This window comes from Onychostruthus taczanowskii, unplaced genomic scaffold (assembly GCF_017590055.1).
Source record: "Onychostruthus taczanowskii isolate IOZ18803 unplaced genomic scaffold, ASM1759005v1 scaffold28, whole genome shotgun sequence".
Classification (NCBI taxonomy): domain Eukaryota; kingdom Metazoa; phylum Chordata; class Aves; order Passeriformes; family Passeridae; genus Onychostruthus; species Onychostruthus taczanowskii.
Window position 1 is genome coordinate 6,004,360 of NW_024500128.1, and position 24,532 is coordinate 6,028,891.

Consider the following 24,532-nt stretch of genomic DNA (forward strand, 5'->3'; position numbering starts at 1 on the left):
AAAGAGATTTTTTGTTTGTTTTTTTTTAAATCAAGCCAAGCTTATGCTACCAAATTTCTGGGAATAATTTAGTGATGAGATATGTTGGCCCTGCTGTATCAATAAAATAAGTTTTTTCCTTTTGTACAGGAGAGGAAGGTTGAACTTTCCTCTGTATTGGTTTCAGTTCTATAATGGAAACTGAATAATTTAAGCTATGTTAAAAGTTGGCTCTTATTTCGTAACCTCGATAGAATTTTAACCTAAACATGAACATACTAACCCTTCTTTCACAAATTAATTGAAATGTGGCTTCAGCCTTTGTGGTATCATGGATTCCTCAAGAAACATAGGAATCTTATCTTTAGAAATAGCTCTTGAAAATATGTGTTTTAATAGCAGACACTTTAATTCCCAGGTAGGGTCTAAGTGGTTAAAATGGATGTGAAAGCAAGAATAGAAAAACCTGAAATGAGCACAGGAGAAGGAAAGCAGTTTTCATTTGCACTTTCCTCATAAGGTCTCTACCTTATGTTTGTGATAGAATTCTGAAAGTTTTGGCATACGGCATCTGGTAAATATATCAGCCGTAAGTGCAGGTATCTGCCAATAATGGCTGAAGGGGTCTACAAGACTCTTTCTCAGCCTTCTTCTGTTCAGATCATCAACACAATCCCTTAAGCAAGAAGGTTCAAATGAGCAGCTGATATGTGAATAGTCCCTTGGGTAGCAGGATGTTAAACAGTGGTAAGAGGGAAATTGTTGTTTTATTTGACTCTCAGAAAACTGACTGGCTTTGTTTGTTCTTGCACTTTCACTGACAGCAACTATAATTTTTTCTTTCTTTTTCCACGTCTCATTTTTTGTTTCTTTTTCAATCAGATCACCGGCATGACTCGGCAGGAGGCTTTAAAAGCTATTACTCAGCAGGCCAAAAATAAAAGAATAGGTGGAGACCTAACGAGTGACAAATTGAGAGACTGGTTAATATCTCGACAGCGCTACTGGGGAACGCCCATTCCAATCATTCACTGCCAGGCGTGCGGCGCTGTCCCCGTACCCTACGAGCACTTACCTGTGGTGCTGCCCAATGTGACCACCTTCACAGGAAAGGGAGCCTCACCTTTGGAAAGCGCCTCAGAATGGGTGAACTGTTCCTGTCCAAGGTAAGTCAGTGCTGTATTTGCTGCAGCCTGGGAGAGATCACTTTGCACCTGCCTGTTTCTCGTGCGCTTTCCCAAAGTGTTGGCGACTGCTCTGAGACAGGATACTACTTCAAAATAATATTCAGTTTGACCCAGGACAGGGATTTTTTTCTTATACACTCTGTAAAACTCCTTTTTTTTGCAACACTCAATACCTACTGCTGTTTTTTCATAAACAAGCTGAAACAAAACTCACTGGTTTTAAGTTGGAGGAAAGAAAAAAAGAATAATTTTCTCCATTTTAATTTCTTAACAGTATTTATCACTTCATTTACTATTTACATTATCTTTCATCAATGTTCATATAAACCCTATAATGATTACTGAATTGGTCATCTTGTTAAGGAAACTAACATTGTGTTTATTTTTTTGCAATAGTCAACAATAAAGTGCTCCCTCAGCTATATAAATCTTTATCATGAAGCTGTACCTTACAGATAGGATTTAATTCAGATTTGAAAGTAAATGCATCCTGTCCTCACTGTAATCCTTATTGTTTGTAGTCCATCTGTTCAAGAAATAAAAAGTCTAAATGATGTAGTGAGAGTTGTGTTGTAAAAATCAGTTGTGTAATCTTGAGGACTGCATAGATACTCTGTACACTGAAGTTTGCCTATAGGTTCTGTGGGAGGAACTGGTAGAACATAAAGTATCCCAGAGACGTTTTTCATCAGCAGTGCAATGCATCGCTCCTCCTAGCAGCCTGACCAAACTAACAAGAAACGTTGTCAGGCTGTCTGGTAGGGAAATCAGACATATAAATGGCAATAGGGCTCTCACTGATAATTCAGCAGATTCATAACATCTACATTTTTTTCATATTAGCACTTTCATGGTTCTCTGGAAACATGTATTTTGAACTTTGTTGATAACATGTAACTTTTTGTAAAACAGACCTTCACTCCCATGTTTCTGCATAGAAAATTTCTTCCCAGATGTGCCTATTGAAAGTGCACATAGTAGTGTATTTTAAAGTGTGGCCTTTGCAGTGAAGCCTTACTGAATAAGATCCACAGGTTTAGTCAAGCCCCCAGAAGTGCCTTGGTCTACAATTCCTAATTTCAGTTGAAAAATTTTCCTGTTGTGACTGAAAGTCACTGTGTGCACTCTTGTCTTGCCCCACAACCTTAGTTAAAAATTAATTTGTTGTTTACCAGACAGTAACACGCTTTTGATGTATAGCAAATCCTTATGGTTTCTGGATAATTACTGTGGCTGCTCTGCATAGACGTTAACCAAAGGCATTTGTTTAGTCAGAAATAAAGTCACACAGGATTAGTTTCTTAGCCTAAAATGTAATAGCTTGCTGAAATTAACTTTTTTAATTCTCATCTTTATTTGTCTTCCTAATTTTCACCTATCTGACAGCTATCATCAGTATTGCTCATCCATGTCTGCTACAGTTTCAAATCATTTGAGCTATTACTTCTGTGTGCAGTCATCCTTGCTTTTTCTTGCTCCAAGAAGTGACATCATCCCTTCCTTTAGTTCTTCTCTCCAGTAATGCGGTTTTTTATTAGTTTCATTTAATATCTAGAATTAATAAGGGAAACCAGATGGAAAGCTACAAAAGTCTGCGTATTTGGGTGACAATAATGTTAACAATCATAAATGGGAGGAGATGCCCAAGTTATTCTTTGTTATACAAGTCCCAGTAATTGTGTTAGTCGTCTGAAGATTGTCTAATGAGATTACAGTATTGTGCCTGTAATCACAATATTGATATAAATTGTATAAACTCTGAAAGATGCCTATGCTGGTCTGTGTTAGTGAGCCATGTCCGTTTAGAGCACAGAGGCATGAAGCAGATATAATTATGGTTCAATGACTGTAAAGTATTCTTACTTTTGACAGAAAAGCCATTCTTTTACAATGGCCGAGTCTTTGTTTATGTGTACAATTTTTAAAAATTATTTTTCTACTCTAAAAAGCAGTTAGAAGTAAAACTCCTTTATTAGATTATTATCATTGGAAGAAAAATTTGAGGAGGACCAGGTACAGAGACAGAATGAAGGAAAATGTTAAGTGGTGATGCTCTTGTAAACTTGCCTTGGCAAGCCAAGCTGAAGTATCAGGCAGACAAGCAGAGATACATGTTGCAGCTCATTCATCAATACTGATCAGAGACTAAATATTCAGTTAGTAAATATGAAATAGCTAGTCCCTATTCATTATGTGTACTTACTACTACTATATACATGCATTTAAACGTACATACAGTTATTAACTGTGTACATTTCTTACATATAATCAGTGGAATTTATGTACAAGATTATGCCACAGATTGCAAAGTTTCATTGACTTTAGAATAATCCCATTGTTTTAATAGTAAGAGTTTTAAGAGGGATCATTTACCACAAATGGAAGTTTATTAAATGTGATTATTGGCTCTTACAAACAACGAATATTCAAGGAGAAATTAACAGAAAGTAACCTGAGCTCCTAAAATCTATTTTGAAACTGTTCCTTAGGGCTGCCAATATAATTACAAGCAAAAATCAATTTACTGTAATCACAAATTAAAATTGTGTTACAAGGTCTAGAAGAGATTTGATCTCAGTGAAAGCTGAAATTAAACTAAGTTAATTTTTTCTAGAGATAATAAATGGAATCTGCAAAGACCATTTTGTACAGACAATCAGTGAGTGGCAACCACCTGACCTTTCTGCTAAATCTGCTGGTACCTAACGAGTGTGATCTATATTCAGTACCCATTAACTTTATGGCAAAGTAGGCTTGTCTGTGCTTTGTAGCTTTTAAAAAGGCAATTCTAAAAAATTCTAAGATTGAGAGGGCTGTCCAGTGCAGTGCCATCTTGTGCTGTTGCTGGATGTGATGGCTGCTCAGGCTTCTTTTTGGCTCGCTTTTGCTGTGCTTTGGGAGGGAGAGGGAAGAAGTCAGTCCTGTTACTGTTGTTGCACTTTTTCTGAACATGTCACTCTTCGGGCTGCTGTTTTGAATCTAAATGTCTTTATGGTCACTCTGTCCATGTTTGTTTGGGTTTTTTCCAAACTTGTCGCTTATCTAAAGAAAGCTTTTCTCCTCTCTTGCTCAGGTGCAAGGCAGCAGCACGGCGGGAGGTCGATACCATGGATACATTTGTTGATTCTGCTTGGTACTACCTGAGGTACACTGACCCTCACAACACCGACAGGTGAGGGCTGCAGGCACAGCGCCACTGGGGACAAGCCTGCTACACAGAACACAAGGGAACAAAGAGACCACACAGTCAGCTGGTTCCAGCTCCTAGCTGCAGTCTACTGGCAGGGTAAATCCCTGCACTGCCCTCATTATGTGCCTGCCCTTTGGGCCTGAGCACAGCACAGGGTAGGGGGTGTGCTTTAACCCCAGCTGGCATTTAAGTACCACACGGCTGCTTGCTCACCCCCCCCACACATTCTGTGGGCTGGGGAGGACAGTTAGGAGGAGGGGAAAAAAAAGTAAAAATCATGGCTTGTATAAGAACAGTTTAATAACTGAAACAAAGTATAATAATAATTATAATAAAATGAGAGGGAGAAATAGAGAGAGAAAACCCAGGAAAAATAAGTGATGCACTATATAATTGCTCACCATCTGCTGACCGCTGCCCAGCTCATCCCTTAGCAGAGATTGGCATCTCCCAGCCAACTCCCCAGGTTTATTTATCTACTGGGCATGACAGTCCATGGTCTGGAATATCCCTTTGGGCAGTCTGGGTCAGCCTTCCTGGCATTGCTTCCTACCAGCTTCTTTGTACACGTGCTCTCTGGCAGAGCATGAGAGACTAAGAAGTCCTTGGTTTACAGTACACCCTGCTCAGCAGCAACCAGAACATCTGCGTGTTATCAACATTATTCTCATACTGAATTCAAAGCACAGCACTGTACCAGTTATTCAGAAGAAAAAGAACTCTTATCACAGTCAAAACTAGGACAATATATGGAGCTGGTCTAAAAATGTGGTCTTTGATTGCTCCTGTGTCAGGAGATCTAGAAGAGCAGGATGTGTAAGCACAACTGTGTAAGCACAGGAGCTACAGGGCAAGGAGCAGAAATTTGCATGAATGGGAATTATGGGGCAGGGCACAGAGAAAATGTTCAGCTGAGGAGCTGAAGTTCTTAGTGGGGGGTGCCATCAGGAATAGCAGCCTGCCATGGTAAATTGCTGGCTATACCTCCCTGGCAATGCACTGAGTAGTTCAGTGTGTGGACAGGCAGTGCTGTTCCACTGGTAAGAAGAGGAAAAGTCCAGTGTAACATCCAGCTGCCAAACCTGGAACCTTCCTTTCTCTCCTTTTAAATTCTGGTGACTCTTGCCATTTCCTTGTGTGCAGACCTCGAGTGAAAAGGCATCACAGCAATGTCTTGCTGTGTCAGCACTTCCACTACATGCGTAGTTAATGAAAGGAGATTTTTCATGTGCTGTGGACTAATGTCTGCAGCATGGAGAGTGTGGGGAGACAGATGTAGTTATTTAGCTGTTTTTCTGCTTCATAGTCTGGCTGTAGTAGCGCTGCTTGATAGCACCCTTTTTTCCAAAGAAGAATGAGTGCAGCATCCCTACTATATAGTCTGAGGAAGACAGGAAGAATCACATTTTAAAACATTGGTACCACATGATGGGCTGTTTGAGCATGTATTTGTTTATTTATTGTGCAGAGCAGTGACTGGGAACATACTACATATACTCAGTGACAGTATTGCTGGGCCAATAATTTTTTTTTTTGTATTGGCAGCACTAGTTTGGTTAAACTAGAGAAAAATCTTCTGTGAACTCTTTTATTTCTTGCCAGTTTTAATTATTTTCTAGTGATAGCATGAATATATTACTGCTATTACTGAGTTCGGCAGATTGCTTCCTCTCCATTACAGTTTGAAGTATTTTTTGTATGTGGGCAAGAGGGACTTTTCCAAAAGCTGAAGAATAAATAGTCAGATGTAACATCCAACTGTCAAAGTAACAGCTTAGTGTAGTCTAATCTGTTTTACACTGAAATGAGGACATTTATATGGACTTGTGCACTAATTTGCTGCCTGCATTTGATTTATTTCGTTAGTTCTTTTAACTAAGCTATGCATATGTAAATCCTTCATTTCCATAAACCATATTTCACTAGTCTACAGAGAATTATTCTGTTGATTCTGGAACCCTATGAACAAGTTAGGTTTGATTTGTTCCACCAAAGACATGAATCCCAGATCCATGATTTGCTTCTGGGCTCATCTGTGAGGGAGGAAGTATCACTGTAACAAAAATTACAGATGGAATAATCAGACAGACAAAACAAATAAATTTGTTAGAGCAGGGGCTTGAAGCGAAAGCTTGAAGAGAAAAACCTCTGTACAAATTGTATTTTGTGGGCCCACTACAGGAGACGTAGAAATATGGAATGAAGCAGTAAGCAATGCTGGGAAACCATTCAGGTGACCTCCAATGATATGCAAATATGCTGTTAATGGCAAATTTACTGTCATTTCATCGAGCATCCTTCATTCGAGTGCTGTGACCCATCTCACTCTACAGAGGGTTCTGCAGCCTTAAACTGCATCATTGCCCTCTAATGGCAACAATGCAAACTGTCACTTTAAAAAACTGGTTTTAAGTGGTCATGTCTTTTGTCTTTCATTCTAATATATTTGTATATAAAGCTTGATAAATACTAAAAAATTTAAAGCCAGCCACAGGGTATTTACAAAAAGTCATTTAAAGAGCAGTCAAGCGTTTTCATTGCTTTCTCAGGTAATTGCTTGCCTGAAATATAGGAAAATAATCTTTTTGTGGATCTACATCTCAGCGGAAATTAAATTTTTGTCTATAATAAGCATTTATGTCTTAAAAAAACAAAAAGATCTGATAGCAAACTGAAAGTTTTATTACACATGTATTGCTCAGAGTAAACAGTGTTGTCCAGTTAAGGATGATGAGCTACTTCAGTAGTGCTGATTTTTTCTTTCAACACTGGATTTTTTCCTATAATTGTGTTTTGTCAGGCCCTTTAATAGTGACTTAGCAGACTACTGGATGCCTGTGGATTTGTACATCGGAGGAAAGGAGCATGCAGTTATGCACTTATTCTATGCAAGGTTCTTCAGCCATTTTTGCCACGATCTAAAGATGACTAAACACAAGTAAGCTTTATATATATTTCTATTCTAATCTTTCATATTTCTTTTGAGTCACAAGAGTATTACTGGACATTGTTGAGACGGTGGAACATGACATTGAATAAGCCTTAATTAAGTACTTGGTTTCTCACAGTGAGTTGCACTTCCTGTATGTGTTCATACAAAGGTTTTTATTGCATGAGTATTAACTGGCTCAGAGCAAGTGATAAAGTGCTGCTGTAGACTTCCAGCCTGCAAAAGCGTGCACAAACGAGTAACTTCAGGCATTCTGTGCAGTGCTATTATTTCAAATTAGGTAACTTCCTACCAATAATAGCATTAATTTCAGTGGAACCATGCATATGTAAAAAACAAAGCACTCTTATAAGTCACTGTATAATTGGATCTGAGCAGTACAAAACACTTCTTGATAGGCAAAAGCAATATATTTATCTCATGTCAATTTATTTTTTATTTAATTAATTTTATATAATTACTTTTAATTCTTCTTGTTGATGCTGCTGCTATAGCCTAATTCACTGTTCTCTGTTTTGGTTAGAGGTAAAGTGTGATGGAAGAAGGTGAGTCATATGTTGTTCTGTTCTTTGTCCTCTTAGATAGGTTCTGAGCTTGACATCCCCATTTCCACTGAAATTCAGCTCTTTTGTACCCTAAAATGCCTTCCTCAGCTTGAAGAGTACTGGTGACAGAACAAGGAAATTCTGGCCCATGCTCTGTTCTGTTCTGCCATCAGCAGAGATGACTGAATAGAGTGAGTCAAAATGAGTGGCCTCATGAGAAGAACTGCTCAGTGATTTCTCAGCTGCAACTCATGTAAATAAATTCATTATTTACAAGTATTCCCTCTAAAACCTTGATGTTAAAGAGGAGTCTAAATATATATATCACTGAACTCACTCAAATACTGTAGTTTTGCTACAAAATCAGAATTTAAGTAGTTATGTGCCAGAAAAAGATGGACAAGTTGCTGCAGCTAGCGGAATGTTTCCCAAGGTATTTCCTATTTTTGATGAAAATAGGCAATGTGTTTTAATAACTCGTTCTTGGCTGTACAATAGTTTGATTGAAATATTGGATATAGATGATTTGTGTACCTGTTTCACTCTGTTGTCTGCAGCCTGTGTAGCTGCAGCAGGAAGGCTGTTTCTTCTCTCTGAGTGGACCTTTCAAAGCAGACCCTTCCTCTCAGAGGTGCTGTGCCTTCAAGCAGAGAATTTTAAAGCTTTCCCTTGCAAGCAATTTTAGGCTTATTAATTCTACAAAAGATTTTACAATCCTATTTTCCATCAGCCATCTAGTGGAGCTGTAACACACAGCAGCAAAATGTTCTTTTACTAGTCAAATACTTCAGCCTTCCAAAATAACATTAACCACATTAGTGGCTGAAGTACTATCAATACAAAGTGAGATCACAGGGCAGGGGAGATTTGCTTGCAGAGTGAGTGGTGTGCTAGAAAAAAAGGCTTGGAAAGAGGCCAGCTGGAAAAGGGACCTCCTGTGTGACTTCAAGAAGAGCAAAATAAGTGCAAGGAAAGTAAGGAGGGGCTACCCCTGGAGGAATGTAGAAGCCTTTACTGGATAGGCAATATGGATTATGGAAAGGTCATAGCTCATCAGATATTGAAACTAGTGAAGAATGTGAAGGTAGTAAGAAGAGCTTCTGGACATACATTGAAAAGAACAGCAAGGAAGACATTGGCCTGATGCAAAATCCAACAAAGAGCCTAAGTAGAAAGAAAAGTCTTTGCCTTAGCCTTTGCTGTCAAGGTCTGTGCTTAGTAGGAAAGTTTGAAGGCAAGAGATACTGCCCATTGTGGAGTAGGATTGAGTTCACTTCAGTAAGCCAGACACATACAAGTTCCAGGCATGAGAGGCAAGGTGACTGGAGCAGCCACCATGGATTTACCAAGAAGAAATTATGCCCGACTTAATCTGCTTTCCTTCTGTGATGAGGTGATTCCATCGGTGGATGAGGAGAGAGCTGTGCATATCTTTTACCATTACTTCAACAGAACATTTGGGGCTGTGCCATCTGTGTGGGGAGGATTACAACAGAGAAGAGCTTGGAGGTCCTGGTGAACAGCAAGTTAGAGGTGGGTCAGCAGCTGGCATGACAGTATAGCGTGACAGTATACTCTGCTAGCAAAACCATGCCCAGCTTTGGTTATCTCTTCTCATCATTCAGGAGCAACTGGAACACTGTGTCTAGTTTTGAGGCTCTCACCCCAGTGTGAGGAACTGAAGAGGGTCTAGAAGAGGAGCACCACCATAGTCAGGGTTGGAGCGTATGACATACAAGAAGAGGCTAAGGGAGTTGAGTGTGTTCCTCATGGAGAGGAGAAGGTTAAGGAGGGAATGTAATTGCTATCTACTGTTACCTAAAGGAGGTTTATAGAGAAGATAGAGCCAGACTCTTCTCTGAGATGTACAGAGAAAGGAAAGGAGTAACAGTCACAGATTGTAGCAAGTTTCAGCTGGACAGAAGGAATACAGTTTTGTCAGGGGAGGTGATGAGACTGGAACCATTTGACTTGAGACATTGTGGCATCTCCATCATTGCATATTTTCTTAACGCAGCTGGACAGGGCCCTGAACAACCTGAAGTTAGGTCTGATATGAGAAAAGAGTTGCACCAAATGACTTGCAAAGGTCCCTTCCAACCTGCATTATTCTAAGGATTCTGTGATTCTGTACCTGCATTACACTGGAATGTGTTTTGTTCACACTCTGGTGTGACAGAGAGGTAGCACAGAAACTGTGTATTGTAGGCTGGTCTAAATGTGGTAAATTACAGAAGAAAACTCTACCTTCAGTTAAGAACAATCCTTAAGAAGCACTGACTACGTCTAGTGACAATGGCAGAAGAAAATAGAAGTTGCTTTCTGCAGAAGCAGTTTGCAAGACTCTGGAGAATTCCTTTGGCATCGTATACAATCTCAAGAGCTGTTGCACATGTGAAGATGTGTTAGAGCATTGCCCTGAGGGCCGGGTGTATGAAATGCTTAGGTGTGTGCTCAGACTGCAAGATGACTGTAACAAATTCATCATCATGCACAAAATTGTTCAATTGCTTTAGCTCTATGCAAGGTAAAGCATTTGGTGCTTTGAAGCCATTAAGTCAAATTAGGATTTTGGTTTCTTATGGAAATCATAACTCCTTTATAAATATTACCATGTATTTTAAATGTTTTAGTGTTAACCAGAAGCCACTTTTGCTCAGTCTTCTGTTTGAACTGCTCAAGGCTGATCTGAAAGATCTGAAAAGTGTAATTAGAAACAACAGGCTTATTGTTAGGAAGCTCAAAGTCATGATGTCAAAACCTACAGATCTGAGGGAAAACACTAAAATGTTAAAAAACACTGCCCTCTTGTGCATTTTCAATCTCTGTCTAGTAGCTTAGGTCTTTTTCACTGATTAAATAAATAAAGCTGTTATATCAGCTGATGAGAGCTGCCACCATTTAAAGTGTCATCTAGCGTCCTTAAAAATTTTTATGATTCCCCTACTTATCTGTAGTAGTTTTTCATTTTGATATGTTTTCTTTATGGAAATTTTCATTGTTTAGCTCCTATCCTGTGATGTTCAAAACCACTGAAATACTTCTGGGTGGTCTTTAATGATGGGTAGTCTTTAGTGCCTATTTATATAGTAATGTGGTTGAAAACAGAAATTAAAATTCTTGTAGTTTGGATTTTCAAAGCAATCTTTCCAAATATGGTGTAAGGATTATTACAGAAATGTTACAGGCAACATGTATGAAATAGGCATTTACAGACACACATACATGCAGTGAAAATACAGTGTTTAAATGTAGACATTTAGAATTAGAATTTAGAATTGTAAAGGTGTCAGTATAGCTTAAATATCCCCTCAAGATGAGGCATGGTCTTTTATTTTTTAATGCATTGGACTGAAGATGGTGGGAAAGAAATGCTGCTCAATTTCTCAGTAATGACAAGGCAGAATAAGTGGTACCCTCTGGGTATTCATACATGTGATACCAGATTAAGCCCAAATTGATGTCAGTTTGTTCTGGCAGTCTCGTCTGTAAAATGCATTGGTTCTATAAATAATTCACAAGGCAGCAAGCCCTCCCAGCTGTGACCACTGCTGGGAGAGGGGCCAGGTAGGCAGCTGGGGCCAGAAAACTCCTCCTCTGTTCCAGCTTAATCCACCATGGCTGGCGTGCGCTGACATTCTCCATTGCACCTGCTCAGCTGTGCAAGTACAAGTTACACAGAATTTGGTTCTGCCCTAGACTTCAGTAATCAGTTCTGTCTGATGAATAATTGGAAACGGAATCTAGCACACTCTCCCTGAAGAGTTATAAAGCAATTAAAAAATTTTATTTTTGCCGTTAAGTCAGCAGATTTGACTCTTACAGAGTAAGAAAGCACTATTTTTCACATAGCTGAGTTACAGAATAAAAGAAGATGTGTGTGTGACAGAAATAGCTTGTTCTGTGAAGGAACGATGCTTCAGCTTCTCTGCATTCATTTAGGACCTTATCTCTAGTGCTGATTTTAAGCCAAATTTCTCAGTTGTTAACTGTGTGGAATCTTGAACATTTAATATTGTTATAGCTTTTTTTTTTTCTTTTTTGCCTAAAATTATCAGTTTCCACATCCTTCAGTCACCTCCACAAGGTTGCTGAGCTGTATCTTACAGCAGGTTTCACAGACTCCTGGACTCAGCCAATAGTAACTGACCTACTCTTGTCTTCACACAGGCTCCCTCAGCCTCTCTAAAGGTGCAGGGTACAAATACATGTAGTGAGCTCCCTTGCCAGGGTTATCCCTTTTTCTGAATTCACTGTTTTATCACTGTGTCAGGCTGCACAGAGTTCTTCCAGCCTGGTCATTTGTACTAGGATTGAAAGTCCTGCTGCTCACCCTGCACAGAGCAAAGCAAAGAGCATGAGAACATGGCACTGAGCAGGAATTCCTGATCTGTCTGTCATGCTTGCCCTACTATCCATTGCATGGTCCTAGATTAGTCTCATAGAGATTAACCTGTATATGAACATTAGCGAAAGGAAAAGATGGATTACAGACTTCATGGCTAGCTGATCCTTCTCAGAGGTGTCAGGCACACTGCAGGTGGGATGTACAGCATGATCAAAAGCTGTAATATGGGCAAGGTCTCAGTGCAGACACCCCAGCGTGAGCACAAACTTCACAGGCAGGTGAAAGCCTATCCCATTCCGTTATACCTACAGTCTGAAACACGACCAAGCATTCAGAGAAACTCCAGACTCCTCTTCTGTGCCAGAAATGTCAGTGTGTCTGAAAATGGCTTAATTTTATTATTCTTGGTGTTTTGGATCAGGAGGTATTTATGCTGCCCTGACCGGGTGCTGCAGTATTGAGGTCAGAATGGCATCATCCCTGCTATGCTGCAGCCCCTTGGCAGTTCCCTTATGCAGCCATGAAGTGCATCCCTGCCTTTGAAGGGGCTTGTTTGAGGTGTGCAGTTTTATGAACATGAATTCAAGTGTAACTCTGCATGTGAACATGAGAGGGAGCCACCAGAACACTGCCAAAATCACTGTGCATACAGTGCAGGGCTCAGTTTGGTTTAGAGCCCTGTGTTTAGCAGATGGGCTCTGGCTTTCTCGTTTTGGGCATGCCTCCATACTCCTGCGGTCTCCCACTAGGGACACATGGTTGGGGTTTGTTTTCCCCATACTTGGTAATGTATTTTGTGTTGCATTTTTGTAGCCCCTGTCAGCATAAACAAAAATAAGAAATGCTCGTTCCTGCATTCAGTTTTTAGTAACTTGGCGTAGGATCTGAACTAACTCTTTGTCATTAAAAATAAGTGTTCCTTGAAAAATCACTTCCAGTGGAGAGTCCTGTCTGATTTGGATGATCTGGCTACCTCATTAGCTTTACTTTAGATAGCAGGAAGTGTAGCTATTTTAATAACTGTTTGAGATCTTAAACAGACTGAAGTACTGAATGATAGGGAGGGAATTTTTTTTTCCTGTGGTGTTATGTCTGCAGTTTGTAGAGACAGAAGAAATGTATCATAAACTGTTTTATCCTGAAGGATTTTCCCACCATTGTTGTTGATAGGGTTACAAAGTTTTTGTTCCCAGTTTTTACCTTCTAATCCACTTGGATAATTTATAATAATTTTTTGTCATTTTAGATTATTTTTGCATCCTGTTTTTGAAATAGTTTTTCTTCATTTTACTCTAAATTTTTACTCTAAATTTTACTTCAGTTCTCATTCCCTTAAGTTCCTTTACTTCTAAACAACAAGATTTTTCATCAACCTCTGAAGTATCATCTACAAAATATTTATAGAGATGCTTGAGTTGCTCTTAGTTAACATTGTTGATAAAGCCAGGTGGCGTGGCAGAGACTCATACTTCTTTGTGACTGAGTGATACATCAATATGTGCCAGTACTTGCACAATATTTATAAGTATACAAAATATGCAAGGATGGAAACTCATGTTCAAACTTGAGCATACTGAAGATAAAATATGAAGCCTGTCACTTTCTCTCCCAGTTTATAGTTTTGTTTTCAAATATCTTCTTACTTCAGAGTCATCAAAAGTGTTTAAGGAGTAGTACTTGGAGTATGCCTGCTTTAATATGATAAAAACATGCCTAATTATTCTGTAATTTAATAATACTTTAATTGTTTTATTAAATTACTTCATTTTAAATTGTGAGATAAATTGTCATGTAATTCATATTTCTTAATAATGTAAAATTCTATATTAATTCCTTAACAGTGAATCATGTTTTGGATTATGACTTTTTTGTACACCTAATAAATAAGATGTGGAAGTCTGGTTTTGCTACTTATTTTTTAGATGGGTATACTCTGTCTTTTTTTAAAAAAAGTTTATAGAAATAATGCATCCTTTTTACATAAGTTTTTTTGTACACATTTGAGGTTTCATTAAGTAAAAAGTGTAGAAAATTCAGATTGTTTAATGTTGCACACACATGTCAGCATTAGGAGGTGCAAGTCAGTATTAACCAGTGCTGATGATCACGTCCTCCAGAATGATGGTCGCTGATGTCCCTGTGCTGGAGGGTCCCATGAGAAGGCTTCCAGACTGTGTGTGCTTTCTGGGACTGGCTCCATGCCTCCTTCCCTGGCCCCTACTGTTCTTAAAGCTATGTTAGAACTGTTTCCTGTTCTACTGAGTGGGACCCAAAAGCTTTAGAGATTAATTTTCTTGCCTTTTTTTTCAGTGAAAACAGTGACAGTGACAAACGTGTGACTCAATGCATTAGAAATGCAAGATCATTAAAGGAGGGGGCCACAATAGTGTGTCAACCAGAGCAGTGTTTACTTAGAGTTTATTTCTTGCTGAGTGCACTACTGCCTTTCAAGGCTCTTTTTAGCCCTGTCATATATTAATTTCATGTGAGTTTACTCTCCCTGATGTAAATTTTTGCTAGAAAAGTAAGGTGCTAAAAAATTGATGCACTGAGGTATGAACTTTTCAGCACTGCCCTTTCTCTAGTACACTTTTTCATACAGCCAGGCCTTCCTGGCTAGTTCTGCAAGGGGCCAAGACATGTGGGTGCTTATGTTAGAGAAACTGTCTTATCTGTTTATAGCAAGAAATGTGCAACAGCATTTTGATTTATTCAAAATCCTGTACTACTCAGAGAGAAGCTAGAACTAAATATTTGTAAGACAATGAGGCCAGGTACTTGAATGCTTTCACGCAAGAGATTTAGCTTGAAGTTAGGGAAATAGTACTGTTGGCCAAGAAACTTCTGTGTGTTATCCATATGCTAATTTGAAAAGTGGTGTTAGAATAACTTAGTAGTAAATTAGGGTACAAGAATGTGAGCAGAATGCAAATAAATACTTAGACTTGCCAGCCAACCACCTTTAATCAATGCACAAAGTACTCTAAGGTGACAACTATTTATGTATAGTCAACTTGAAATTCTTGTTTCATTAAAAAATTGTGCCTGATTGGCTCAACACCTGAGGCTTATCATAAAGTATGCTTTTGACAGCTCTTTTCAACAGAGAAGTTTCTTTTTCCTTCCATCCTTAGGGAGCCTTTCCATAAGCTCTTGGTTCAAGGTCTTATCAAGAATCAGACATTCAGACTAACAACAACAGGCCAGTGTTTGAAGAGAGAGGAGGTTGATCTCACTGGTAAGAGAAACTGCATGGGAAAATCAGCATAGGTGCATCCCTAAAGCCAGGGACTGCTTCAGTGCTGGGAAAAATTGGATGAGAAAATGAAGCTAATATTTAAACTGGAGAGCAATTTCTGTGAGTTTTGGATTTACACGTACTGCTGAGTACACAGAGATCCTACTAACAGAGCAGCTTTTAATTGCATCCAAACATAGAAGCAGTGCTGTGGTATTATTTTGGCTCCAGTGTAGTCCAAAAGATCAAAAGTCAGTTTTGTTAAGACAGTGCTCAGCAACCTGGTGAATGGAGCCAGTTAGTCCCAGCAAATAGGCAACCTACAAAATCATTATGGCAAAACTAACACAGGTGCAGTGGTATTCAGTAGGTATTAGGAATGTCAAACTTTAAGGAAACAGTGCTCGTTCTCAAGTTCTTTGCAGAGCCTTCACTTCATTAGTTGGACCAGTCATTCCTCTGGCACCTGTATTAACAAAAATGGTTTGGTTGTATTTGCCTCTCTTAAGCATTCCTCTCATACATCCTTGTTTTTACTGGATACAAACCCTGCAAGACAGTTAAAAATCAACCAACCAACCCCACCCTCTTAAATTTTGCCACTTTCTGCTACCCCATTTTCTTCTAGAAAGTAGAAAAGATTGGGGTTTTTTAGTAGAGGGTTTTACTCAGTTGCACTTTTTTCAGTGTTAGTGTCCAACTGTCTCTAAATTCATGCAAGAGAAAACACACTCTTTTCAGGATAACTTACTGCAATTGGAACCTATAACTTTGGTATTTGCAAAAGCTAAGTACAGGTCAGAATTGTGTCAAATCAATATACTATCTAGGAAGTTTTAAATGTCATGGTTATAAAAAAGTTTACATATCAGGAGCTGTCAAGGCAGCACTTAGAATGCATGCCAGATACAGCTTCCAAATGGTAGAAGACTTTTTGTAATGATGGGATGGAAGCTTTAGGATATCACTGGTTAAAAACATTATCACTGTGTTAAAAACATTAACACAGGAAAAATTTGGGAAGGAAAAGAGTGTTTGGAATGGGTGGTATTCCTCTTTAAGCTATTTTGGAAAAACAAAACCGAAACACTAGCACTTGTTGTTTCTTCTCAAGCTTAGGGAACAAAATTAATTGCTGTTACAAGTGAACAAAATTTCTTTCAGTAGTTTTTGTATGTCTTAATATTTAGGAAGTGAACCAGTTCACCTAAAAACTGGTGAGAAGCTCCAAGTTGCTTGGGAAAAAATGAGCAAATCTAAGTACAATGGAATAGACCCTGAGGAAATAGTGAAAGAGTATGGCATCGACACCCTGCGCCTTTACATTCTGTTTGCTGCTCCTCCAGAACAAGACATTTTGTGGGATGCTAAAAGTAAGTCAGATTATTTCTGTAGTTTGTTTTCTTGTGGATTTGTTTCTTTTTTCTCAAGTAGTATATTTTAGACACAAAATTAATACAGTTCTTGATGCCCAAGTTTTGGAAAAATGAATGAATAAAGTATCTTAAACAGGTTTTATTGTTTGTTTCCTTTAAAGGAGGGAAGGTCACGAAGCTGTCGCTAAGAGGCAAACTTACATTATTGCAAGCAGCTTACCTCTTATAAGCTAAAAGCACATAAGAAAACTACTTCTTAAGTTGTATTTTCTTCTGAAAACTTGGGCCTCATTATCTTTTTTTAAATTAGCAGTAATTGATTAACTGAAAATTATTTTTCTTTATAATCTGTTTTTTTCCTCATCATATCAGATCAAAGATACAACTTCACAATATATTCCTATTTCTGTTTATTAACACACATGCAATGGCTTTTTTAAGATGGACTATGAAATAGTTCTCAGAAAGAATCTCATTAGAAGATAATCAGAGTTCCTAGTAATTGATATTTCTAGATATGACATTTTTATGAGCTTACTTCTTGAATAAGTTAAGAATTACCCTCCTGTGCACTTATTTACTCCTGTCATGCAATTCCTTATACTGACAGGTCGTAATTTCTTTTACCTACTGTGATTCATACATTTTAATGTAGTCTTATACATTCATTTACATTTCACCTTCCTGTTGCATAAGGCTTTAATAAAACAGCCCATTCCTGGTTCCAAAAAGTGTTGTTCTTCATTCTTTCACGTGTTAAGTTCTTGCCACTTAGTTCAGCCTGCACTAAACTTTATTTCAGTTGTGTCTGTCATGCTTTATATTCATTTGTGTTTTTTTATATATTGTTGCACTACTGTATGTACTGGAGGAGTGGGCTTTATGAGTTCTCAGCTGGCTTTCTGTCACCACCTAATCACAACAGCAGAGAGCTAGGCATTTGAAAAGCTCTCTTAAAAAAATGAGTCAGAATCAAGCCTTAACGGCTGCACCCCAAACACTACACAGGTACACAATTCCCTCTGAGGCAGCTCATTTGGCGATGCACAATCTTTTTGCTGTATTTTCTGATCTTGAAGATGGAATAATTAAATTACTGTCAGGATAGTGTGTACCAAATGTTAGTTGCAAAGTATACGAGAGTTTGATGATTAAACATTTTTGTAAGAAAGCTAAGCACATGCAGTTATAATGCTAGCAAAAATGTATTTCGTCATTCAAGCTAACATGTTTACCATTTGAGAAATACAAAGGAAGATTTTGGCATCATCTAATGTTAAAAGTATTGGAAAATGTGAACAGAATGAGATTTTAGCTGCCTAAAGATATTTCCAGGGGAGAAGAAAATAGAAAGTTAGGTGAAAAACATCTCTTAAATATCTTTATACTTTGTTCTGAATTTTTTAATTATAACAACATTATGAATGTTTAAATGAAAGAAATTAAGCAAGTTGTGTTGGGTTTGACCTTGGGCTGGATGTCAGATGCCCACCAAGCTGCTCTGTCACTCCTTGCTTTTTAGTTGGATAAGGGGAGAAAAGTACAACAAAAGGCTCGTGGGTTGAGGTAAGGGCAAGGAGATCACTCAGCATTTGCCATCATGGACAAAACAGACTCAGCTGAGAAATAAATTTAATGTAATACCAATTAAAATTAGAGTTATGAGAAGTAAAACCAAATTTACACCTTCCCTTCATCCCTCCCTTTTTCCTGGGCTCAACTGGGTCTGTCAGACATGGGGGAAGCTCCTAAGAAGCTTCCCAGAGAAATCATCCTTGTAGCCCCTCCCTACCAAAACTTTGCCATGCAAAGCCATTACAGGAATTTTTCATTCAGACAGTGTTGAATAGTGGTTCTCAGTTATCATGATCCTTCTCTCCTCTGGATGTAATAGCCTTTGGATGATTGCCCTTCAGACTAGATTCCTTGTCCTTTCAGTGGAGGACATCAAGGCAGGGCTTACATCATTCTCTCCTGTGGTGTGAGCAGCCGTGGAGCAGGAGTGATGCTGCAGGGTCAAGGTCAACAGCTTCATAGTCTCCCCATCCCAAACTAAGCTGTGTCAAAAGAGAGTACCAAGGTCAGAGCCTATACCCATTAGCACAATAACATCTCTAGCAACAAAAGTATACATGTTTGCTAAAATCAAATTTGAAAAGAAACTTCTCAGTTTGAAAAAATATGTGTATGCATACTTGTGTATATGTTTATATTCTGCTGTGAGTTCAAAAAATGAGAGCACCTACAACTCCTTTGTGAAGTCATTTAAACAGATGAGCATTCTAGCATTGACATAATATTGGCTTATTTTACAGATTTTAGTAAATATTCTATGCTGTATTCTTGCTATATACATATATCTGTTTTAAAGTCATTGCAGAAAAATACTTACTGATTTTTTTTCATTAAGGCAACTCAGTATTACTTGTAAAGATATTTTAATTGCATTGGTGTCTTTCATTTAAAATAGAGAGGGGTTTTTTTAAATGTTTAACTCCAATGTTTTGTTCCTGCTTTTCTTTAAAATTTTGAATTCTTTACTTGTAACTGACATTTGTTTCTGAAATCTTTCATTAATCTCAGCTGATGCCATGCCCGGCGTTCAGAGATGGCAGGTGCGCCTCTGGGCACTTGTAACCAAACTCATTGAAGCAAGGACTTCAGGAACCATGCCCAATCCTGAGCTTCTGAATAAGAAAGAGAAGGCTGAAGCCAGAAAGATCTGGGAGCAGAAGAATCTGGTGATTTCTGAGGTTAAAAGAAACACTTACATAGTTTCTAAATTACTAAATAAGTTGCTTCTTATGCTAAAACCATATGTTTGACTTTCGGAGCCAAAAGCTTTTTTACCCAGATGAGTAGCTAATTTTCTAAGTGAATTATTCTCTATGTAAATAATTTTATCTACCTACAAATTTTGTGGGACAGAAATTATTTAAAGGATATATGCCTCATTTAAGGAATGAAATGTTATGACATTGAAGTTTTATCAATCTGGGATTCGAATAACTCCATTTCAAGTAACAAAACCATAGGTGAGTTCTGTAGGTTACCCTAACAAAAGCTTTGGTCTGTTTGTTTCATACCTCATTATCATGCCTGCTGTTTCATACAGAATGAAAAAAGCCACTGGTGAAAATATATTAGCAGAGCCTTGAAAAACATACTGAAGTGGTTATTCATCTCTTACTATATGTTGTCTCCTGCTGTGATTAATATCAATTCAGTTATCCAAGACTGAGAAGGAAACATAAATACCTGCAAAATAACTTCAAGTAATTTTCTGTGAATAAAAACTTTTGCCAGTTTAAACCCAGCTGTGAGGGATATTCTAGATCATTTAACAAACTTTATAATTATAATCTTGTAATCTATGAACAAATTTTCACCAGTATAAATGGATTTACTAGAGAGAAGGCCTCTTGTAGGGGCAAAGGGAATGTATTTTATTAAAAGAAATAAAGGGTGACTAATGCACATTTTTCATAGCATTGATTGAAGCTTTTTAAATCCTGAAACAGAAGGGAAGCTAATCAGTTGAATTTTTATGTGATTGTTATTTTCCCCTCCACCCATGTGATTGCACATATGATGTGTTTGCATACCAAAGTGATTTTTACATAAGAGGTAAGATGCACATATTTCACCAACTGAAACTGATTACCAGTAATTGTTTTGCATTTAAAAACCCAGTATTCCGAGTTGGAGAATTTTAAGTAATTAATGACAGACCTTTTCTTCTAATACAAGGTAACCGAGTACTTCACAAAGGATCATTTGTTCAATGCAGCTATTTCCCGATTGATGAGCCTCACAAATGTACTCCATGTAAGTATGTGATATTAATGAAGGTATTTTTCTCTCAGACACTGCTCCTGTCAGTCTTTCTACGAAGCAGGAGCTGCCTGAAGTATAGGTCCAGCTTTCTGTAAGTCATTAACTTCATAAACAGTATTACTAAGTCAGCAGCCTTGTTGAGTTACATTCAGTTCAAAAGCATGTTCTGATATCACTGTAACCCTGAATTATAAACAGTTTTGCAGGAGGAGCTTGATCATATTAGATCCACCAAATTCTGATGTTTATGTCTGCATCCTGTAATTTGAAGAGGATACGTTTTATTTAGTTCTGTTCTTTGTTCTCTTGATTTTAGCCAAGTTGCCTAGGTAACTAGGTATAGTAGCACATTATAGAATTACCAAACATTCTGATTTTAAAAGGGTTGTTCTTTGCAAGGAAAATCACACATGGTCAGTCCTCAAAGACAGCTTACACTGCTGAACTTAAGTTTTAAGATTTTTTATTTAGATTATGTTGTTTATCAGCCAGTGGTGATAGATAAATATAATGAACTATTATCATTATTTTCGTTACTACTCTTAGATCTGGTTGAGCAATCCTTCAGGCATATAATGGTAACCTGATATAGACCAGAAATTAAATATAATTTTGAAAGCTTTAATTTCTTTATTGAAATGCCATTTTATACATTATGGATTCCAAGGTGCTTATTTAGCACAATCAAGGAAGTTAACAAAAAGTGAAGTACGTTGTGCACAGGTGCTGTACTGAGACAATTTAAGTCTGGCATCCTGTATGGTGTTGGGAAGGTAACAGACAGTTCTTTATCTCCAATTCAATGACTCACAGGCATTTGGGGTTAATGGAAGGTGGAATGAATGTTAAAAAAAATAAAATTCAGAGTCCTACAGACAGCCAGATACTTGAACACTGATATATTTCTTGAGCAGTGAAGAAGACAGTGCAGTGTCTTTGAAGAATAAGTTTCCACATAGCATGCTGACACTTCCTCTTTTGCTCCCAGTTAGAAGGAGGAAGTGGAGAGGTGGGCAAGGATTAAACATTGAAAGTGGGCAGTAGTTGCTAAAACTTACTCAAATATAATTTGCACTATAAGACGCCCTCTGACAACATTTGCAGTCAATCAAATCTCTGGTTTTGGACAATTTTGTAGTTGATGAGAATGGGTTTTCTTCACATCAAATAATTTTCATGAGTTGACATGTATTGACCTTTTTTTTGTGCTGTTTCATTAGAGAGATAGATTACAAAATAAATGTATCAGCTGAATTTGCCATGGGATGTAATCTCTTAGGCAAAGAAACAAAAGTTCACCTGATTACTTTTAGTGCTGTATCTTTTCTATTAAGTTTTCCCTAAGTTAAGCTAAATGGGGAAATGAAGTTCAAGTTTTGTCAGTCAAGCTACCTTTTTCCAGAAATTGCACATTTTCTATACTAAAGAAGCCAGACACTCTACTAAAATAATGAGAATATAAAACTTTGTTGTGCTTTTCATTCCCAAGGCTTCCTTCAGCTCTAAAACCTCACTTTGTCACTAAATTCAGCTTTATTGAAGCCACTCTATGATCCTGTAGAATGGAACCTTGTCCAAGCAAAATGTGTGTTGCATTCAGCACAGTTTGACTGTCATATACAAGTGCTTCACCTCTTCTCAGATAGCTCTGGTTTTGCCTACGATTGCACTTCTAGAAAAGGCAGCACTCAAAATGGTTTTGTGGGCCACTCTTGTCCACATGAGTGTGTGTTCAGAGTTCTGTGCTAGAGCAGATCCCCAAGGGTCTTCATCAGCCACTTCAGGATCAGCTTCTAAGTGTTAGAGGGCACTCTATGACCAAGAGTTGTGATTTTAATTCTCCATTTTCATAAGTCTCCAATTTGTTGTGAAATTGCACTCTCCTTAGCATAGACATTGATTGTAGGTTTTATTACTGCATTTTCTTCTTCATTCAACTACTTTCCTCCCCACCTCAGAATGTTAATAGTTTGTTTCTTTGTCCTTGTTGTTTCATTCAGCATGCTCCTCGGCCTCTTGTTCTCCACAGCACAGAATTTGAAGATGCTTTGGCTTCGCTCTGCATTATGGTTGCGCCTATGGCTCCCCACATTGCGTCAGAGATGTGGAAAGGTATTTATAAACTTCATACAGGTGTTGTAGGAAAAAGGACAAGAAATTTGCAAAAATGTCTGTAACTCAGCACATGTGTCACCTCTGAATTCTTTATCAGCTTGTCACCTTCTGTCATAATTGTTAAACAAACTTGAACTTTGTGTCATTCCCACATCCCTCTTTTCTGCCTTTGGTTTCTTTTTCCTTGCATAGAGAGGTGGATTTCTTGAAACTAGGTGGAGAAAGGCAGCTAGAAGAAAAATTCAAGACAGGACTTGCATGAGGAATTCATATGTCAGCTGCTAACTGCTTCTGAATATGGATGGTATTATTAAGATCTGAACACCAGGGCAGAACCAGCCTTTTTTTAAATAACTCTGTCAGAACCTTTGGACTACAAATATTTTCTTTCAGGAATTCAGACAAAGCAAACCATATCAGAGAGCTGGATACTAAAAAGACTAAAGAAATGTTCAATAAAAATCCTGCCCTTTTAGAATGCTCCAGAAACTGAGGGACACTATGCTTTAAATTAACCTGCCATGGAGAATGGGAGTTGTAGACAGGGTATCTTTTCTAAGACCTGTCACAGTTGTACAGGTCTGAATACCAAATGGGCTAAGTTGCGTGGTTCTGATACAGTTAAAGCCTGTGAAGTAAGGGATGTGCATGCCAGAGTTTAGAAACTGATTGTAAGGTTTATTGGGAAAAGTCCCAAGATGCATGTGGGAAGATAGGAATATATTCTGCATCGTGGCTGGCCACAAACTGCTGTGTGGTTTTGGACCTAATGTTAGCTTTTGGGTGCTGTTTTAATGGTTTTATTTTCAATGGTCGTCCCAAAAAGCATTGTGCATTCAAGTGTTTGCAGAGCAACTAAACCGATGGTATTTCAGTGTTGTGCATGGCTTGTAATGTTAATTACCAAGGAAAGACCACTCTTGTTCAAAGCAGTAACAAAGAAGCAGAGCCTGTGGAAACAAGAAGATAGGGTAGGGAGAGTGGGTTGGGTTTTTTGCATGTGTTTTCATTTCAAGTGATTTAAAAATGTCTTAATAGAAGTTTAACTGTCTAGAATAAAGAGTGGCATCAGACATGATCCATCTGGTTTTATGCTATCACATGCCATCTAATTAAAATAATGCTAACTAAAAGCAGTTAGCATGACTGTTTTCTGCAGTGGTTGAGATGGAGATGGAAGAGATTCAGGATAATTATACATACAGTGCTTTCTGAACTTGGAATTCTAATATATGTTAGGAAATAAAGAATTATCAGCTATGGTTGATAAAATGACAAAGAGCACTAGGGTATCTTAATTAACAACTTGTTGAACACAAAGTTTAATCCTGTAGCATTTTGAATGTTAGATAAGGAAGTCTTCTTGGTACTAAAATCACTGGAGAATGAAAATGATGAACATTTTCTGGATCTCCCTCTGATGTAAGAATCAAAAGGAAGCATATGAAAATTGGAAGTGTATTGTCCTCAGCTTCTGTCTGCATTTAAAGATAAAATTTTACTTGTGTGGTCCAAAGACATGTGCACTGTAATTCAGTGCAGCAATCATAAAAAAAATTGCATATTGATTATTGCCTGAAGAATTTTATTACTAAATTTAAAAATGACAGTAGCTTTTAACATGGTAATCATTGCATTATACTGAAGTTATTGAACAATTTTATCAGGAAAATGTGCATACATTTAACTACTGCATTGTGGTAAGAATACTGTATTATTTTGAAATAGCCAACATCTATCAGTTCTGTCCTGGGACTGAGATTTCAT

At 37.9% G+C, this 24,532-nt stretch overlaps 1 protein-coding gene across 2 annotated transcripts in view; it reads left to right on the plus strand.

Annotated features, from left to right (window-relative positions):
* Nucleotides 1-24,532, plus strand: part of LARS2 (leucyl-tRNA synthetase 2, mitochondrial) — an 83,407-nt gene that overhangs the window by 48,335 nt on the left and 10,540 nt on the right. Inside the window, exons 12-20 of one of the 2 annotated variants that reach the window (XM_041407889.1) lie at nucleotides 862-1,145; nucleotides 3,781-3,825; nucleotides 4,240-4,338; nucleotides 7,157-7,294; nucleotides 15,334-15,437; nucleotides 16,628-16,810; nucleotides 19,397-19,566; nucleotides 20,564-20,641; nucleotides 22,651-22,762. In XM_041407889.1, the coding sequence (XP_041263823.1) occupies nucleotides 862-1,145; nucleotides 3,781-3,825; nucleotides 4,240-4,338; nucleotides 7,157-7,294; nucleotides 15,334-15,437; nucleotides 16,628-16,810; nucleotides 19,397-19,566; nucleotides 20,564-20,641; nucleotides 22,651-22,762 (1,213 nt within the window). The remainder of the gene's footprint in view (nucleotides 1-861; nucleotides 1,146-3,780; nucleotides 3,826-4,239; nucleotides 4,339-7,156; nucleotides 7,295-15,333; nucleotides 15,438-16,627; nucleotides 16,811-19,396; nucleotides 19,567-20,563; nucleotides 20,642-22,650; nucleotides 22,763-24,532) is intronic. The other variant, XM_041407890.1, reaches the window with a different exon arrangement.